We start from the raw sequence: 20,089 nt of genomic DNA, 5'->3' as shown, positions 1-20,089 counted from the left end.
GGTAAAGAAATGTAGTCAGGTTTGTTACTTTGCATGGCGCATGCTGTTAGGAAAGTGATGAAAATGAGCTCATCAGTTTGCTGCTTCTCCTTTCAGTGCTCAGTCATCGGTTTGAGAAGGAATCTGTAAGTGATAGTGAAGCTGCAGGAAAGAAAGATCAGGTCCCCTTTCATGGCAGGGTTGTGTTGTGTGGCAGGACTGCATTTACAGAAATACAAATCCTTTGGCAGGTGAAAAGGTGCCCATATAAAGGTTTATTTTCTGTGTATTTAGCCGTTTTGTCTACTTCAGTTCAGCTGTAAGTGTGCACTTAAAACGAAAAATTTAGGATGATCTCTGGCCAGCCTAATACAAAGCTAAAGTACCATTATACAGTGGCAGGAAAAAGTGTGTGAATCTCTTGGCATGAACTGGTTTTCTGCAGTAAATTGCCATAAAATGTGATCTGATCCTTATCAAACGTTAAGTACACATTAGAAGTTTTTTTTTTTTCAATGTTAGTGTGAAGATCTCCCCCGCTGTGCCTTTGTATTGTGACAGTTGGAAAAAGGAGAGACCCCTGACACTGAGACTTTAATACTTCTAGTACCTTCTAAGCCCTTAAAGTAAAAATTTTTATTTGCCAAAAAAGGTGATAACACAAAGACATACAAAACAATACATCATACAGAGTCATAATAAAGCCTCACAATCAGAAATGACATAAGGATACTCAGTATGACTGTGTTTGGTCATAAAAGATACAAATTGGTATCATCATAGATGTAACAAAGCTGCAGAGATACTAATCGAATTGTTCCAACGCATTTCATGTTTGTTTGGAACATCTCATCTGTAACAACATATAATACCTTGTAATCTGTAGATATACTTACAGTATATGAAAATGCAAAATGGATAATTGGTTAAAAGACATAAATGTTTCATAAATGTTGCCTCATAAAGCTGGGGGCTGAATGAACCGGGACAGCAGAACCCCCCCCCCCCCCCCAAAAAAGGCCTCGAATCACAAGGGTATCCCAGGTCACTACAATATACAGGTGAAACTCGAAAAATTAGAATATCGTGCAAAAGTTCATTTATTTCAGTCAGGCACTACCACAGTGATCTTGTGTGTCCTGCTGGGGTTTTGTGTGAGCACCTACCCCTTTGTACACAGAGGGTCGTTCGCTTGGCATAGCTGCAACTGGTAGAACGCAGTTATAAGTGTAGAGGAGGGGCAGTGATGTTATGAACTTCACCTGGATACTAATCATACCTGGATTCAGCTTAAAAATAAATGATCTTAATCTAAAATGTTGATTGTTTTTTTTTCTTTTTTCTCTTCCAGAAACTGGTAGCTCAAATGAAACAGGATCCGCAGGTAAATGCATTTTAAGTCACTAATGAAGCAATAGAAAGTGTATTATCATTTTTTGTCTTTCAATTTTCAGTTGACATTATACATAAACTTAACGTGTACATGAAAATCAATCGCAGTCAGTATTATACAGACAAAATGAAACCGGATGAATTGGTAATGACAGGATAATATTCCTTATCACATAGTAGCATGTGTAAGGTGTTTCGCAAAGGATGTGAAAACTTGTTGACTGCTTTTATGTCTTTATGACACAAAGCTATATCCGAGGTTGTCAGAGCAAGAACGATACACAAGCACCAATTGTATTTGGGAACAGCCCTGCTAATTGGTTCTGATTAGGTATACCAGTCAAGGCCTGCTAGTTGTGGCAGTGTGGTCTCATGAGAAGTTCAAAATGAGCAAAATAAACCCCCATGGTGGCAACTGAAAAGGCTAGGTTCACACTACTGCAGCTGAGATTTGATGTGGTTTTCAGTGCAACTTGGTTGTGTTTTGGATTTGGTTTGCATATTCTTGAAGACCAAAATCACACTGGAATCGCACCAAAGTATACAAAACTGTGTTGTGCTGTGCTACATTGATATGAATGGGCACCATTGTAAACAATACGATTTCCATTGCCATGTGATTGTGTGCCTCTCAAGTCACATCTGAAATCACACTAGTGAGAACCAGGCCTAAATGAATGGCATTTTGTTTGTTAAAGCTGTGTCATAAACATGCTTTGCTGCATCTCATTGCTGATCTTTACAACCTATTTGCGGCAACTTCTTTTCTATTTGCACTCCAGCATTGACTGCATTTGTCAGGGCTGGCCTCTTGATGGTGACAACCGTGGACCATGTATACACAATGTTTGTTGAAACAGTCCCTTGTGGTCTCCAACAGAAGTGCATGTGACGAACACAATTGGAACACAGGGAAAGAGTGTTGTCACCCTGTAACAGGAAGTGCCTGAATTAAGAACTTCATGGTAGTAGGTAGGATTTTAATGAAAGTTGCAGACTTAGAGACTGAAAACAGCTTTACCATGTTGGCTCTTACACGGTTTTTGGATTTACATATATTTAAAAACTAGGTGCATCCATGACTGTCAATTAGCAACTGTTTGCCACCACGTTATGTTATGTTATGTGGTGTCATTTCTGCTAGGGGACTCTTGCGACTATGACTTTGTGACATAAACCTTCTAAAAAAGTGTTCCATTTTCGTTTGACAGAATGCAGACTTGAAGAAACAGCTTCATGAACTCCAAGCCAAAATCACATCTCTGAGCGAAAAGCAGGTAAGGATAAGTCTGTTGTAATCTGTTTATAATAAATCTGCCTTATACTGATTTGTACTTTATTACTGCACCGTTTTAATATGGGTACTGCGCTATAGCCTTCTATCCCTTGCAGTTTTATTTACACTTCTATTTTAAACACCTTTTATTTCAGTCATGTAGAAATTGGTGTTATTATGAAAAGTGCAAGGTGTTCCTACAATAAATTGGCATTATTATGAAAAGTGCAAAGTGTTCCTCCAATAATAGGCCGATTTTCAGTGTGACTGAGCAGTCCTTTGTTTGACAGAAACACAAAGAGGTTGTTCCTGGCTCACTTCTCTGCTTTGTTCACTATTAAGGAACACATTTAACCTCACACCCCCCCACCCTCCCCTGCATCCTGCTGCTCATTCGTATATTTCTTTTATATTGCTTAATTAGTTTCCTCTATGAATAGTGTTGGGCTGTGATCCATTTACACTGTCTGCTGTTGTAAATAAGAATGGAATAGTCGTGTTTCGGAGGACATTTCTATAAATTGCACATTTGCTTTAACTTTGGTTTCAACACACCTTTAATGTAAATTCTTGTTCGATTGGACCCAAAAAAAAATCATCGTTATACTTTTTTTTTTTTTTTTCCTTTTTAACCTTTATTGAAGTGTTGCAAATTTACTATTGACCAGTGGAAACGTACAGTGAGCTGTGCTGTAGAAAAATTCAGCCTGTGTGCCCTTTTCCACACCATGGTACAGATCACCAATACATTGTGGTGGGAATGGGGCCCTAGCAGTGATCTACGTTGCTCTTGTGCAGAAAAAGACTGGTCACTGCATATAGTGTGAAAGAGCCCTAAAACTCCCGAGTGAAGGCAGCAAGATGCCTTTTATGATCTAGAAGACTCCTTTCTGTGTGGCTCTTCAGCAGTCTATGAACTCCTATTAGGATGCAATGGACAAGGATTTGGACAAATAGCTATGCAGTGCTGATGAGCTGCACTATCAGGATCATGCTGGGGCTCTTGTGTGTAAGAATAGAAGGGGCATGGATGGACCCTACAGAATATGTACAGCTTGCAGAATCTCTGTAGGTAAGTGCAAGAATGTCTTATGGTTTCATTTGTATTTGTTTGGTGTACACAGTCATCGGACTCAGAAGCAAGTCATATTTACATCGCTTAGCCAGAACTTTATGGCCATTGACATGCAAAGTTAATAACCTTGATTATCCTGTTACAATGGCATCTGAAAGTGGGTAGGATATATTAGGCAGCAAGTGAACATGTTGTCCCTGAAGTTGCTTTGCTTCAAGTAGAAAAAATGGGCCAGTGTAAGCAACCTTGACAAGTGCCAGATTATAATGGCTAGACAACTGGGTCAAAGCAATTCCAATAGTGCAGCTCTTGTAGAATTTTCCTGGTCTTCAGTGGTCAGGACCGACCAAAAGTGGTCCAAGGAAGGAGAACCGGCGACAGGGTCAAGGCTCATTGATGCACATGGGGGAGCAAAGGCTGGCCTGTGTATTCTGATTCAATAGAAGAGCTACTGTAGCTCAAATTGCTGAACAAGTTGATTCAGGTTCCCATAGAATGTTGTCAGAACACAGTTTGTTGCATAATCGCAGATCGGTATATGGGCCCATGCTGACTCTCGTCCACAGCCAAAAGCACCTACAGCAGTGGGGACTTGAACATCAGAACTGAACCACGCAGCAATGGAAGAAGATGGTTGGTCTGAACTTTTTTTTTTTTTTTTCTTTCATCTTGTGGATGGCTGGGTGTTTGTGTCACTTACCTGGAGGAGAGCTGACACCAGGACGTAGTTGGGAAGAAGACCAGACACGTACAACGTACCTAAACAGTGCAGCTGACCAAGTACACCGTTTTATGGAAATGGTAATCTCTGATGGGAGTGGCTTCTTTCGGCAGGATAATGCTCCCTGCCAAACTGCAAAAATGGTTTGAGGGGCACAACGAGTTTGATGTATTGATGTGGCCTCCCAAATTTTCTACATCTCGATCCTCTCCAGTATCTGTGGGATGTGCTGGAAAAACAAACCCAATACGTGGAGGCCCCACCTCACAACTTACAGAACTGAAAGGGTCTGCTACTGACAGCTTGGTTCCAAATACCACAACATATCTTCAGAGGTCTAGTAGGGCATTGCTGCAACGGGTCAGGGCTATTCTGGGGCCAAAAGGGGGACCAACCCAATATCAGGTGGATGGTCATAAAGTTATGGCTGCTCAGTGTATAGGAATTGAGACACTTGATAACATTTATTGAAAATGCTTCACAAGCTTTGTCATTAGCAAAGCACAATCTGTCATCTAGTGACCCTTAGGTTGCCTGGGTCCTCAAGAAATGCTTGGTACGATTGGGGTGTGGGTGTGTTTGTGAGTAATCAAGTTTTAGTTTAAAGTAAATCTGCTGGAATAAATATATTGGTCATTGGTGAGCTCCTTTTTAAAAATGGTAGTTACCTAGCTGCTTCTTTGCTCCGCTGGCTTCAGTACTTTCCAGACCACTGACCTGAAACAAGCATTCAGATATCTCTAAGGAGAGACAGAGACAGATGGTTTAGGAGCATAGGAGGTGTCATCTGCCCCCCAAAGTTTTTTTTTTTTTTTTTTTTTTTTTTTTTTACCACAACAGCTAAACTTTCTGCTTGCTCCACCCCCTTATCTCATAATCTAGTGAGGAGCAAGAACACTGCACAACATGACCAAATTTTGTAGCAGCAAAAAAGGTATTTATCATATTTATTTTCATGTCAGCTATACACTCTTGCTTCCATTGTTAGGTTTGCTGATGATAACTGAACTTGTTAAAATGTATTTAATGCCTTTATAAGAAGTAAAAACAGCTCCCCAGGGGTCTTACACAAAGAAGCATTTACAAGTGTGTTTTTAGAAAAATAGATTTATTTATTTATTTTTTGCTTAATTGGTTCACTTACCACTACTATGTGGATAAATAATACCTTCAGTGTGCTGTTCTGGCTGGGGAACAGGTTACGCAGATGGGGCAGGTAATGCCTGTTGGTATGAAAGGCAAGGAGAAGGCCGGGTAGATGAAAAGCAAATCCTATCGGCCCGACCGTTCCCCTGATGAAGGAACAAAGGATGTCTGCCTCTGAAACACGTTAATGGTCTATAATAAAGTGGACATTGTTTACCTTTTGTCTGCAATATTAATCATTCTTTATGGGGTTGTGGAAGAGGCGTGTTTCCTGCACCGCATTCAAAACGCACTGCCTTTTCAATCTGCTGCAAGTGTCATTGCATTGTTAACAGCAATGCATTGCGGGCACCGGATCGAATGGTACCCCTGTAACATGCAATTTGGTGTGGTGTGTTTTTCAGTGGTAGTGCATGCACTAACTTTTGCATGTTTCAGTGTGCTTTTCAGCTCATTCAAATGAGTAGACTATAAAATCACACTGCAGGGGAATGTGCAGGAACATGGAGCGTATTCCTGTGCGATTCTGTTGTGAATCAACTCTTTCGGTAAACAGTTTTGCTTGCTCTATATTAGAATTTTGTTACTCCATTACTTTGTTTGACAGCTGCACAAGGGTCTTACATAAAGTGTTTAAAAATGTGTTGTGTTTCAGCTTTGAAAGAAAAGTTGACACATTCTTATTCTTCCAAGATTGGTTTAGTTAGCATTACCACATTAAACAAAATTCAGTAACATTGTGCAAAGCTTTAAATCAAGAATGTTTAACTTGTCAGCAGAGGTGGTGGGGAGGGTTTGGGTAGTTCTCATAGTACCAGATGGAATGAAAGATTTTAATACCTCACAAGTGCTGTATATCAAAGTTTTATTCCTGCCACTGTTTGTGTGTTTTACTGTCTGAGGATTTTATCTAACAGATTGCTACAAAGTGCGACTTTGAAATGACAAATGTAATGAAGAAATGCTGAACAAAGGTTTTGGGGTTTCTGTTGTGTGTAAATTATTTGCGTCTCTTCCCATACCAAACTTGCTGTTTGACTTCACCCATTCAGCTATTTCAGCTCTCCTGCTGTGGGGTCAAAAGGCATTCCTTACACAGCAATTCTGCATTTTGTATGGTGTCTTTTATTTCCATTTCCACTTTTTTAATTCAGAAGTAGCCCAGCATTTGTAAAAGAATTAAAAAAGTCAACTTTCACAGCAATATTCAACTTCTCCAGGGCAATATACCCTGTGTGTTGCAGCGCTAGACCTCTTCTGGGTTGAGTGACACTGCATCATGCAATCTATTTACTGTGAACCAAAAGTATGCTGGACACAGCTCCTGGGGGTGCCATCATGGTGCCCTGCACTTGTCGTACAGTACTGAGAATAGCACCGATGTTACATCAGTATGGCTCTTCAGATCACTGAGGATTATTCAATGCCCAGACTAGAGGTGACGAGGACTCCGTGTATCATGAGACCAGCCAGTGGCAAGGTGTGAGACTGGAATTGCATTTTCAGTAAATCTGTCATGGGATTAAATTCTAATTTGCTGATAAATACTGCAGCTGCTGAGCTCTTTCTGAAAATGCCAGTTGCCTAGCTGTTTCTTTGACCTGAACAACTATGCATATAGTCTGGCCTTATTTGCATGCTTGTTCAGCGTAAATGACTGAAAGTAGTGTTGTCCTCTCATGACAGGTTTCAAGGCTACCCACCCTCATCCCTGCCTTTTATATAGTAAACGTGGTAGTTTGTATGAGAGAGAGAGAGAGAGAGAGAGAGAGAGAGAGAGAGAGAGAGAGAGAGAGAGAGAGAGAGAGAGAGAGAGAGAGAGAGAGAGAGAGAGAGAGAGAGAGAGAGAGAGAGAGAGAGAGAGAGAGAGAGAGAGAGAGAGAGAGAGAGAGAGAGAGAGAGAATATATATCCAACAATGCCCCAAACGTATGGCATGTGATGTAGATTGCGCCTGTTCAGGTGCTAGGCCATCCTAATATATTAACCAATTGAAGTCCATATATAACCGTGATAATAATTAAAAGTGACAGTCCTTTTGAACTACAGTGCTGTAGCCCATAAATGTACTGTGTCTTCACCACATGCCAATGAGATATAGGTGAATTTCTCACTCACCAGACCTTTTTGACCCTGGTTGTCAAAAGCTAGATTTTATATACAGTATATATATATATATATATATATTATATTGGACAATCCACCTCTGGTATTCCTAGGGTGTTCCTCTTCTTCATTGGCTCTCCACAGAACAAGCCCAGTGGTGTGGCATTGTAGGTTATCAACAAACTCTCCAATTTATCTGGATACTCAATGTAGTTTACAAACTCAAGCATTCAATATATAAACTGAAAAATGTTTGCAGATTTTGCTTTCCTTTGAATCACTTAATATTTAGTTGTATAAGCACTGTTACATTTTCTGGTAGAATTAAAGTGGTGTTAACCCTTTCATACAGTTGTGTTCAAAATAATAGCAGTGTGTTGAATAAAGCTCAAAATCCTTCTAATAGCTTTTATTTCCATACACACAAATGCATTGGGAACACGACACATTCTATTCCAAATCAAAACATGAAGAAAAATATATCACATTTGTGTTGTTCTTCTAAAAAAAAAATTGAAGAAAAGTGAATATTAGACTGTTCAAAAAAATAGCAGTGTTTGTATTCTTCTTTACAAACTCAAACATTCACTATATAAACTGAAAAATGTTTGAAGATTTTGCTTTCGTTTGAATCACTTAATGAATATTTAGTTGTAGTCGCACTGTTTCTGAGAACTGCTGTACATCTGTGTTGCATGGAGTCAACCAACTTCTGGCCCCTGTGAACAGGTATTCCAGCCCAGGATGATTGGACTACATTCCACAGTTCTTCTCTATTTCTTGGTTTTGCCTCAGAAACTGCATTTTTGATGTCACCCCACAAGTTTTCTATTGGATTAAGATCCGGGGATTGGGCTGGCCACTCCATAACGTCAATCTTGTTGGTCTGGAACCAAAATGTTGCACGTTTACTGGTGTGTTTGGGGTCGTTGTCTTGTTGGAACACCCATTTCAAGGGCATTTCCTCTTCAGCATAAGGCAGCATGACCTCTTCAAGTATTCTGATGTATTCAAACTGATCCATGATCCCTGGTATGCGATAAATAGGCCCAACACCGTAGTATGAGAAACATCCCCATATCATGATGCTTGCACCACCATGCTTCACTGTCTTCACAGTGTACTGTGGCTTGAATTCAGTGTTTGGGGGTCGTCTGACAAACTGTCTCCGCCCACTAGACCCAAAAAGAACAATCTTACTTTCATCAGTCCACAAAATGTTGCACCATTTCTCTTTAGGCCGGTCAATGTGCTCTTTGGCAAATTGTAACCTCTTCAGCACATGTCTTTTTTTCAACAGTGGGACTTTGCGGGGGCTTCCTGCAGATAGCTTGGCTTCACATAGGGGTCTTCTAATTGTAACAGTCCTCACAGGGAACGTCACACCTTCTTTCATCTTCCTGGAGCGGATTGTTGGCTGAGTCCTTGCCATTTTGGCTATTCTTCTATCCATTCTAATGGTAGTTTTTTGCTTTCTTCCACGTCTTTCAGGTTTTGGTTGCCATTTAAAAGCATTTGCGATCATTTTAGCTGAGCAGCCGATCATTTTCTGCACTTCTTTATATGTTTTCTCCTCTCCAATCAACTTTTTAATCAAGGTACGCTGTTCTTCTGAACAATGTCTGGAACGACCCATTTTCCTCAGAATTTCAGAGAGAAATGCACTATAACCAGCATATACAACATTTGCTGCCTTCCTTCCTTAAATAAGGGCAATAATTGCCACCTGTTTTTCAAAGAATGAATGACCTCACTAATAGAACTCCACACTGCTATTATTTTGAACATGCCCCTTTCAATGAGTGATTCAATTACACAGAATCAGCAGCATGCATGTCATGACTGTTGGGTCTGTTGGATTTCTATTACTCTACTACACCTGCTAGTAAATTATTTGCCATGTAGAAATATAATTTTACCAAAAACAGTGATTGATCAGGTTAGTGATGTCTGACTGCTATTATTTTGAACACAACTGTATATGGTGATGGACTGGCCAAGCAGACCTATACCCTACTGAGCATCTGTGGGGCATCCTCAAATGGAAGGTGGAGTAGCACAAGGTCTCTAACATCTACCAGCTCCGTGATGTCATCATGGAGGAGTGGAAGAGGACTCCAGTGGCAACCTGTGAAGCTCTGGTGAACTCCATGCCCAAGAAGGTTAAGGCAGTGCTGGAAAATAATGGCAGCCACACAAAATATTGACACTTTGGGCCCAATTTGGACATTGTCACTCAGGGGTGTACTCACTTTTGTCAGCGGTTTAGAAATTAATGGCTGGTGTTGAGTTATTTGTAGGGGACAGCAAATTTACATGTTATACAAGCTGTACACTCACTACGCCACATTGTAGCAGTGTCATTTCTTCAGTGGTGTGTGTGTGTCTCTGTCTGTCTCTCTGTCTCTCTCTATCTATCTATATTGTGGGAACTCGCTTCAAAATGGTAGAGCTCTTCTTGTTAAAGCACACAGCAACTTGCTTCTTTAAGGGCTTTTTTGCCCACTTTTATTTAAAAGAAAAAGTTCAACAAAAATGCTTCCCACGCAGGGGTATCCACCATCAAGCAATACCAACAAAGATTCAGCTTCCTGGCTTGTACACAGTTCATTGTCTGTCTCCTGCAGACTCTTCCCAAATTATGGCCACTAGCACACAGCTAGTCTGGCTTCCACCTGACTCCAAGGCAGAGACCTCCTGTCTGCCGGGGTGGAGCCCTCCTGACTCCTGTCTGCCGGGGTGGAGCCCTCCTGACTCCTGTCTGCCGGGGTGGAGCCCTCCTGACTCCTGTCTGCCGGGGTGGAGCCCTCCTGACTCCTGTCTGCCGGGGTGGAGCCCTCCTGACTCCTGTCTGCCGGGGTGGAGCCCTCCTGACTCCTGTCTGCCGGGGTGGAGCCCTCCTGACTCCTGTCTGCCGGGGTGGAGCCCTGAACTATGGTTAGGACTCTGTAAAAAGGCCTGGACACACCTGTGCAATCAGTGTGCTGGGGGTTCTCAAAACACGGACCCCGGATTGGAGATTTCATCCCTCCCAGATCTCTTTGAAATCTCCCGGCTCCAGATCCCAAAACAGACTTAATGAATAAATGAGGAAACTGAAAAGCCAGTTTCCTCTGCAATACATCAACTTTCTGGAGCCCCGCAACCTGCCTGGTTGAGAATCCAGGGTTTTCAGCTTGATTTTGACCGTGGCAGGACAACACGCACGCGCTCGCGCTCTCTCTCTCTCTCTCTCTCTCTCTCTCCCCCCCCTCTCCCCCCCCCCCCTCTCCCCCCCCCTCTCTCTCTCTCTCTCTCTCTCTCTCTCTCTCTCTCTCTCTCTCTCTCTCTCTCTCTCTCTCTCTCTCTCTCTCTCTCTCTCTCTCTCTCTCTCTCTCTCTCTCTCTCTCTCCTAGGTGTAGCTGCAAGTTTTTGGTTTGTCACTAGAAAGATTTATTAGGCGTCATAAGAATTTTTTCATTTTATCACAAGTGATTGACATTGTTCCAAAGTTTCCAGTGTCAGCTAAACCAATAAAGAAAACCTTTCCTGAAAGAGACATAGAGGCTTCCATTGCTGACTTATTTTGCAAATCATAGTCGTCTGTCATTCTGCCCTTTAATGAGTAACTCAGAGCAAGTTTTAAATGTATGCCAGATTACCTGATGAATGTTAATTACGGTTCAGTAGCACTTTTTTAGTGTCCTGGGTCTAACTACTATGAATAGTAAAAAGATGTCCCCCTAAAAAGACCTTTCTCCGGATAGAGGAGAGAATGGTCTGGTGAGTATAGTTTAATATTGTTGCCTTTCCTTTGAGCTAATTCTATTAGATACTTACCTGCTTCTGTTCTGGAGGTACTGATGCAGATCTTGCCACAGACCTCTGAAAACATGTGAAGGTCAACCTTTGCAAGAACAAGAGTCATCTCCATGTTGTAATAAAAAGCTGTATCCCCCACACTCCTTTATGAATGTGTGGATTGGTAGTATATCTCCAAGAGGGGGATGCCTGTAATTTGACTTTAAACTCTGTGCAGTCCTATGAAAGAATCAGTGAGGCAATCACATGAGCAGGGGGGATAGATGGCCAGCAGCACCAAAGCCTTACTGTTGCCATAGTTGCAGTGATATTTGGTTTTCTTTTTGGCAGCTTTAGAAAATCACAGCTGGCAGCAGGTTTATATGGGAAAACTAACTTTTCATATTGTCTTTGTGTGCGTGTGATTTGTTTTCGTTTTTTCGTTTTTTTTATAGTATTCTTTATCCAATTCAATAAAATATGGGACAGTGCATGTTGTGCATTTGTCATTGTTCACAAAATAACATTTACCAAACAGACCGACTACTTTAGTGTTCTCACCCCAAACTGCAACCTCCATGTGTGTGTTGTAATTGTATTATTTATTTATTTCTTTATTTTAGCCCTACAAATAACAGTCTGCTTTTATAGTTAGTATAGTAATGAAAATAAAAGCACTTAAAACTGGATTTTGGACCTTGGGGGCTTCTAAGTGGTCTGCAGTAATGTTGCCCAACTGTGAATTTATTATAATGGTTTAGGAAGGTAGTGTTATTTTATTCAAGAGCAGCACTGCAGGATGCCAGCTTTCACTTAGAAATACATAGAAATGGACTTAAAATATTTATAACAGAAGTCACTCTGTGTTCATCTGTTTAGAGAATTTCTTTTTCTTACTATGAAGAGAATTTTTTTGTTTCTTTTGTGCCTGTTTGATAAAGTGCTCTTAGAACTCTCTTAATGTCTGCAAGATGATTTCATGCTTTTACAGATCGTTGTAGTTGTATGGAAATCTGAGCATTCTCAATAAATCTGTGTGTGGGTCTTTAGATGGCTAGTGACAATAGGTATACAGTTCCCACAATGTACTAGTTTTAGATTGAAATCTGAAAACATGAGTCTTGTGAGCTGATGTGCTTTTTGTTTTAAAAGCTCTAAGCAACCCCCACCTAAAAATACTGTCGTGTTCACTGAAAATCAACTAAGATATGGCGCTATTAGTCCTCTAGTGTAAAGTTCTTCACTTGCAATCAACTATTACATCCATTCCATGCATACATAAATGCATATGAAATTGAAAATAAATAAAATTACAAATATTTGTGAGCAATCAACATCAAACACAAAAATCAAATACACTCCTAAACATCCCTGTCAAAGAAATATCCACTGTGGGGTTACGTAGGAAGCTGTATTCAGACCACCGTACGTGACAACGGCATCCAGACCTCATCCCTAGATGTTTTCCGTCACAGGGACCCTGCAAAGTCACGTGACATCAGTGCATTACTATATACCGTACTTTTGTTGGATATGAATGAATTGCAGAAAAAAGGACTTCCTAACACATGGGTAAATGATGCCATTTTAAAATAATGTACAGTGTTTTCTGTGATCTTTAGGTGTAGTTTTAAAGAACTTTAAGCAGAACTCCGGGCAAAAACTTCTTTACATGTCCTTGTTGCTGATTTCCTAGCTTCACTGAACATGTCATCCATCTTCTTGTGAACGCAGTAGTTGCTCTGGTATATAGGTTGAAGATTTTCAGATCAGACCGTTAATCCCCTGTGTTTTCCTGTTTGTAAGACCGCTTGCTGCTATTCCTCTTATTCCCCCAGTCACCGGTCTTGGCCCTTCCCATTTGTTGTTCTATCTCCTGGAAGCAGGGATGAACTTCTGGCCCTGCTTGCTGTAGTGGGCAGAACAGGATTCTGAGACTGCCGTTCTGTACTGCCCATGAAGGTGGGATTCTAAAAATGACAGCCCCCCTGGGCCACTCTGAGAGGCTGCACTGGCTGGAGGAGGATACAGCTGGGACACAGGAGGAGGGAACACAGATTCAGCTCTCCTCTCAGGAAGATAAAGCACTTCTGCAGCAGTTTTTGAAGCTTGCAAGAGCTGGGAGAAAGCCAGCTGTCATAACTGAGCAGTGATGTCCGGGGTGTGCGGGAACGGAGCAGCTATCAAATTCCAGCCTATGGATGGGGACTGGACGGGTTGCTGCGTTTCTGGGGCTCTGCCCACTTTTTTAAGCTGTCTAATCATTGGTTGGCCTTTGACAGCTGCTCTAGTCCAGCCCACATGGATGAGGGGGGGGGCGGCAGGTTGCATATTGAACAACCTATGCTCTGCACTCTCATCCTTGCAGCCGCTGAACTGCTGTGGGAGGGAGAGAAGGAGAAGCGGGTATTCAGCTGCAGGGAGAGAAGGCAGAGCATGGGTTCATCTATATGCCGCCCCTCTCATCCAGCCTGTCATGTGTTTCTGGCAGCCTCTGGTTGCCTTTCAACAGCTGGCTCCGACTCCTAGCTCTGCCCTCGGCTTGGCTGCCGCTTCTTCCTTCTCTGCCACAGCAGTGCCTGGCACTGTCCCAGCAGTATATGGTGTGTGTGTGCTCCTGCATACTGCCTCCCCTGATGTAATAGTGCCTGTCCCTGTGGGAGAATTCTCACTTCCTGTTTCTGTGACCCCCCCCCCCCCCCCCCACAGGAGGGAGACTTCCCCTCACTTCTTGTCCCCATGACCCCGCCGGAGGGAGACTTCCCCTCACATCCTGTCCCTTTGAAACCACTGAAGGGATATTTCCTGTTTCTGTTACCCCGCTGGAGTGAGACTTCCCCTCACCTCTTGTTCCTGCGACACCACTGAAGGAGACTTCAGGTTTCTGTGACACCAATGGAAGGTGTCTTCTCAACAATTCCTGTTTCTGTGACCACACTGGAGGAGACTATCCCTTACTTCCTGTCCCTGTGACACTACTGAACATTGACTTCCTGTTTCTATGACACCACTGAAGACTTTCCCTTACTTCCTGCTTTTGTGACCCTACTGGAGGGAGACTTCCCCTCACTTCTTGTCCCTGTGACACCACTGATGGGAGATTTTCTGTTTCAGTGACACCAATTGAAGGAGTCTTCTCACTTCCTGTCCCTGTGACCCCACTGGAGGAAGACCTCACTTCCTGTCTCTGTGATCCCACCAGAGGGAGATTACCCCTCACTTCCTGTCCCTGTGACCCCACTGTAGGGAGACTGCTCTTTTCCTTTCCTTGTGACCCCACTGGAGGGAAACTTTCTGTTTCTGTGACACCAATGGAAGGAGTCTTCCCAACAATTCCTGTTTCTGTTACCCCACTGGAGGGAGACTTCCCCTCACTTCCTGGCCCTGTGACACCACGGGAGGGAGTTTTCCTCTTTCTGTGACACCACTGAGGAGAGACTTCCCCTTCCTGTTTCTGTGACACCAATTGAAGGCGTCTTCCCTTCACTTCCTGTCCCTGTGACCCCACTGGAGGGAGACCTCTCACTTTCTGTCTGTGTGATCCCACCGGAGGGAGACTTCCTCTCACTTCCTTTTCTTGTGACCCCACTGGAGGGAGACTTTACCTGACCCTGGCACAGGAACAGCCATAAAAACCTTATCAGATGTTCAATGCCTTCCTTGCTGTACTAATAAATGTGTTCTTTTCTGTGTCCCCATGGGATGAGTTATGTCATCTCCTGTAGTATTGCTACAGTCTCTTATCAATTAGTCTATCTGCTGTTGTGGCTGGAGGGTGAGAAATTGCATGTGAAGAGAACAGCCAGTAACAGAAAACCTAGAGGAGGGAGAACTCGATATAAAGTAACTACACAGAATGAATTATAAATGTAAAGCATGCATGTGCAAAATATTTCAGATTGTCAGCTAACTATCCTGCTGTGTGGTGCTGAGCAGTGTGGCTGGAGAATGAAAGGGTGTGATTTACATTGAAATGGGCGAGTACACATTCAACATGTACTGGCCTAGTGTACCCGCCCACATTCTCAAAGGCTGATGGGAAGTGTAGTTTCCTGAGAGGGGAGGATATGATGTCATCCCGGCTGTTGCACTTCCTCCTTGGCAGAACAGATGCTGGCATATTTTTGAATTACAGCGATAACTTCCTGAAAATTCAGTTAGACTTTTCTCTTCAATGGTAAGGAATTTCACTGATGTATTAACAGTTCAGTGTTTTGTGTAAGGGGGGGGGGGGTGTGTACTAATGGGTGATTTTTCTGCCTATCCCGGAGTTCTTCTTTATTAAGCTTTTTTTTTTTTTTAATGCAAATATGCTGAAATTGCATATTACAGAAAGATGTACTTGCAAATCTGTTACCTTTTTTGTGCATTTTCCTTCTTTCATATTCTCAGTATTAGTGAGAGGTTCATAAAGGTGGTATTGTCTTTTGAGGAAATTTTCTCTCTGCAGGAAATGTTTTCATTCTTTGCTAGGAAGCAGGCATGTAATGGAGCAGGTATATCCCCACCCTAATCCCGTCTTATTCTGCTACCTCTTCTTATTTATATTGCTACCTTTGCCACCGTTGCGGAGATTCACCCTCTCTATTTGTTTTGCTTTCACTTTTGATGATAACGGAAAACAGCAGAAAATCCCAAGTTTTGGGTTGTCCCTAGAACACAAATAGAGGGGGTAATCCTCCAATGGGTATGCTATTTCCGATGACCTGGGCGGCCCCGATGGATTCCCTTCATTTGCAGTAATTTACTTGCTTCCTGTTTTGGCTATGGCAAAGGAAGTGAAGGTAAATCCCTCCAAAGGGAAAAAAAGAAATCAAAGGGTTTTAACCCTTCTTTACTCTATCCAAAATGGGGGGGGGGTTAACATTTGCCTATAGTTATACTTTAACATAAAACAAATTGTGACTTGCCTGTAAATTCCATTTTATGGAGTACAGGACACAGTTCACCCTCCATTCCTTGGCACTCCTTGCTACAAAACCGAGGACTCACGGAGTGTGGTAGTTATAGGGGAGATGCCCGTGCCATGTCCTCTCAGGCTTTGCCGGTGTCCAGACAACCCATGGCATATAAATATTCTGCCTGTGTCCTGTACTGTACTCCAAGATATGGAATTTATTATACAGTACAGGGTGGATGAAAATCAATAATTTATTTAAAAAAATAAAAAAAATCGGGTTTTTTTAATTTAAATCGGATTTTTTTTACATAAAATGCTTTTTGAGAAAAATATATTGCCATCCAAAGGTTATTCCATCATGAAATAAAGATTAGTTTTTTAATTATGTAGAATAAGGCAGTATGTGTTTAATTTTTTTGGTAAATAAATTCCATGAATCCATTCACAATGTCATGCTCTTCCAGAGGTTTTTGTAAGATTATTGGGCAGTTTCTCTGCCTACAAGATATTATCACAGATGTTGGTTTACTTTTGCAGTTCTCAAAACTGAATCTGACTCAGCGGAGATCACATGCCTCTTCTTCACAGCAAAAATGTTATAACATGAACAGAGTTAAGAAAAAGACCTTCATCCTAACTTCTACAAACCTATGAATACAGAATCAACCCCTTCAGTGCTAAGTTTCAAGAAGTTCAGTGAATAGAATAGAAACAATATTTTTCTGATTGTTTGGAGTGGAATAGATCTGCACAAGAAGAAAGCGAAACTAAGTGTGAGGAGGAAGGGGCTGACAGTCGAAATTTCTTAAAATATATAGATTTTGTTTAGCCAAATTAGTTACCAAACATGGATGTTTAAGCAAATCACATATGCTGGAATGTTATTGTTTCAGATGAATAAATCTATTTAAATTGTTATTATTAAGGTAATGATTATTTTTCTCCTTCCTAAGTACAACAGGAAAGTTGTCCAAATATGAATGATTAACCTATTAAACTGGGGATAAAAAAACTAATATGAAAAGAAGTTGTTCTACAAATCTTCATCTACTTGTATGTTAAAGTTATACCAGCAAGAATTAGTCTTTATGTAGAAAACTAGGATTTAAATCAAGCCTTACTGACTAGTGATTTAAATCGTGATTTAAAATCAGTTTGATTTAAATCAAATCCACCCTGATACAGTATATACAGTTTTGTCATTTGTCATTGAGGGCTCTTCTTTTTGCTGTTAGGTACTTTGTTTACATTATAGAGCAGCAGCATTTACCTGCTTCTATTGCAGGCTTTTGGTTGCAGAATATATATGCAACATAGAAGATCTTCATGCCTTGTCTGTGGGTTTCAGAGTCATTTGGAGTCCATACAGACCAGCTCCAGAAGGAGCAGCCAGTCCTCAAATGATGTTAAAGGTAATAAAGCAAAGTGCCTTCATTCTGCTGGTTCTGCCGGCATGTTTATGTTGAATGTTCCAGGCATATATCGCAGAAGCTTTTTTAAATGAATGTGTTTCACATAAACTGTAATCTCGCGCTGCAGGTTTATTTTGTCCATTAATCAGTGTACCAGCAAAAGTTAATGCTTATGGCTTGCTTTGCCTCTGTGTGAAGTGAAATACATTTTGTATAATTTTGCGCAGTCTGTACCTTCCCGGTTGAGTGGCTTTAGAACGCTTCCAATGGTAGCAAAAATGTTGACCCACCCCCCCATGGGCCAGTCTTTGCTTTCAGTTCATTTATGTGTAGGAACTGTCTGATATGCTGGATTTTTTTAAATCACATGTAGTAATAATAAGTGATGCTACTTTATTAGAGTAGAAAGAAGCCATTATGTTTTGCAGCACCATGGCAGTCAATTGAAAATTACAGCTGAACTGCAGGCAAAACTGCAAAGATGAAATATACATAGGAAAGCTTTTACCTGCCAAAAAAATTGTTTTTCTGTCCGTTGTAGATTGGTGAAAAAAAGCTGAAGAAACTCCCAGCTGCTGTAGAAGCCAGGAGTTTGTTTACGTTTTCCTGGTCACCTGTTCACCTTTCTAGTGGAAGTGATTCAGGTAGCAGTAAAGCCATCTGATCACTTCCATATGTACAGTAATATTCCTGATATCAAACCAAGATTTGGACAGCCTGCCTGAAAATACATCCAGGTCTTGTTTACATTCCATATGCTGGTGTTCAATTGCAAATGTCAATCATGCTCTGTGGTGAGCACAGGGCCCACTAGAGGACGTCGGGCCCTCAGGCCACCTTCATGAAGTCTGTTTCTGGTTGTTTAGTCAGAGACATTCACTTCAGTGGCCTGCTGGAGGTCATTTTGTAGGGCTCTGGCAGTGCTCATCCTGTTTCTGCTTGCACAAAGGAGCAGATACCGGTCCTGCTGATGGGTAAAGGACCTTCTACGGCCCTGTCCAGCTCTCCTAGAGTAACTGCCTGTCTCCTGGAATCTCCTCCATGCTCTTGAGACTGTGCTGTGAGATGCAGCAAACCTCCTGGCAATGGCACGTATTGATGTGCCATCCTGGAGGAGTTGGACTGCCTGAGGTTACTGTAGGGTCCAGGTATCTCCTCATGCTACCAGTAGTGACACAGACCCTAGCCAAGTGCAAAACTAGAGGAAAACAGTCAGAAAAGATGAGTAGGGAAAAAAAATATTAGTGGCCTCTACCTGTAAAGCCATTCCTGTTTTGGGGGTTGTCTCATCGTTGCCCATCTAGTGCACCTGTTAACTTCATTAACACCAAATCAGCTCAAACTGATTAACAACCCCCTCTGCTACTTAACTGACCAGATCAATATCCCAGGAGTTTCATTGACTTGATGCTCTACTCTGATTAAAAAGTGTTCCTTTAATTTTTTGGAGCAGTGTATATTTATGGGAACTGTCAAATGTCAGATTTATTTTGAAAAATGTTCCATTTTCTCATAGGACTATGGTTTGTTAGAAGTGTAGAACAGTAATGGGTAAGAATCCAAAATAGTTGAATAACCAAATATCCTTTCAACATGTAGAAGACCCCCATTTTATCCTTTTTAATTGTACTCTTAGGGTATGGATAGACCATATAATGGCAGAGAAAGAAAAAAAACATACTGCAGTATTCATGTTGACAGGAAAATGGTTACTGTGATCCATTGTGACAGTGTGTATGTGATGATTTGTGTGTCTCCAGAGAAAGATGTTCAGCCCCAGTCTGCTGATATTGCTGGTTAGAGGGTACTTATCCTGACATTAGAATTTAGAGCAACACAGTACATTACTGTGCACTCCATGCTTTTATGTGGCATGTTTACAGCTTCACATCCTTTCCAACTTGTGGTTGTTTGATTTCTTCTTTTTCCTATGCTGAAGGGAATTTTGAATGCCTGAATCTTGTGTTCCCTTCTGTTTTTCATCCATGGAACTTTTAACATTCACAAATATCACATGTTAAAGAGCTCCTTGTACGTTCCATTTGCTTTTAAATTGGCCATACAGACGACTTTGTGGAAACAAAAATTACACATGAACTAATTGGGTCCTTGTGCCTTCAAGTCCAGACACGTGAGAGAATAAAAATTATGGCCACACCTCCTCAGAATGTAAGAGTTGTGTGAGACAGGAAAAATCATCTCCGTTCCTATCATTTCATTGCAGCACCCTTTACCTGCCTCCAGGCAAGCTATTTTGTTGATCAGCATGCTACAGTGAGAGAAGTCATTTTAAAGGCCACTGG

At 41.6% G+C, this 20,089-nt stretch overlaps 1 protein-coding gene across 1 annotated transcript in view; it reads left to right on the top strand.

Annotated features, from left to right (window-relative positions):
- LOC149455906 (uncharacterized) overlaps positions 1 to 17,292 on the top strand; it is a 50,897-nt gene extending 33,605 nt beyond the window's left edge. Inside the window, exons 3-5 of the mRNA XM_089685744.1 lie at positions 1,331 to 1,363; positions 2,583 to 2,648; positions 16,912 to 17,292. Coding sequence (XP_089541870.1) covers positions 1,331 to 1,363; positions 2,583 to 2,648; positions 16,912 to 17,028 — 216 coding nt within the window. The 3' untranslated portion in view covers positions 17,029 to 17,292. The remainder of the gene's footprint in view (positions 1 to 1,330; positions 1,364 to 2,582; positions 2,649 to 16,911) is intronic.
- Positions 17,293 to 20,089: the final 2,797 nt, after the last annotated feature.

The sequence above is a fragment of the Staurois parvus genome, unplaced genomic scaffold, assembly GCF_062004578.1.
Source record: "Staurois parvus isolate SC_StPar_1 unplaced genomic scaffold, SC_StPar_1.0 ptg000383l, whole genome shotgun sequence".
NCBI classification, from domain to species: Eukaryota; Metazoa; Chordata; class Amphibia; order Anura; family Ranidae; genus Staurois; species Staurois parvus.
Note: the sequence above shows the minus strand (reverse complement) of the source record. Positions and strands in the feature narration are given on the sequence as shown.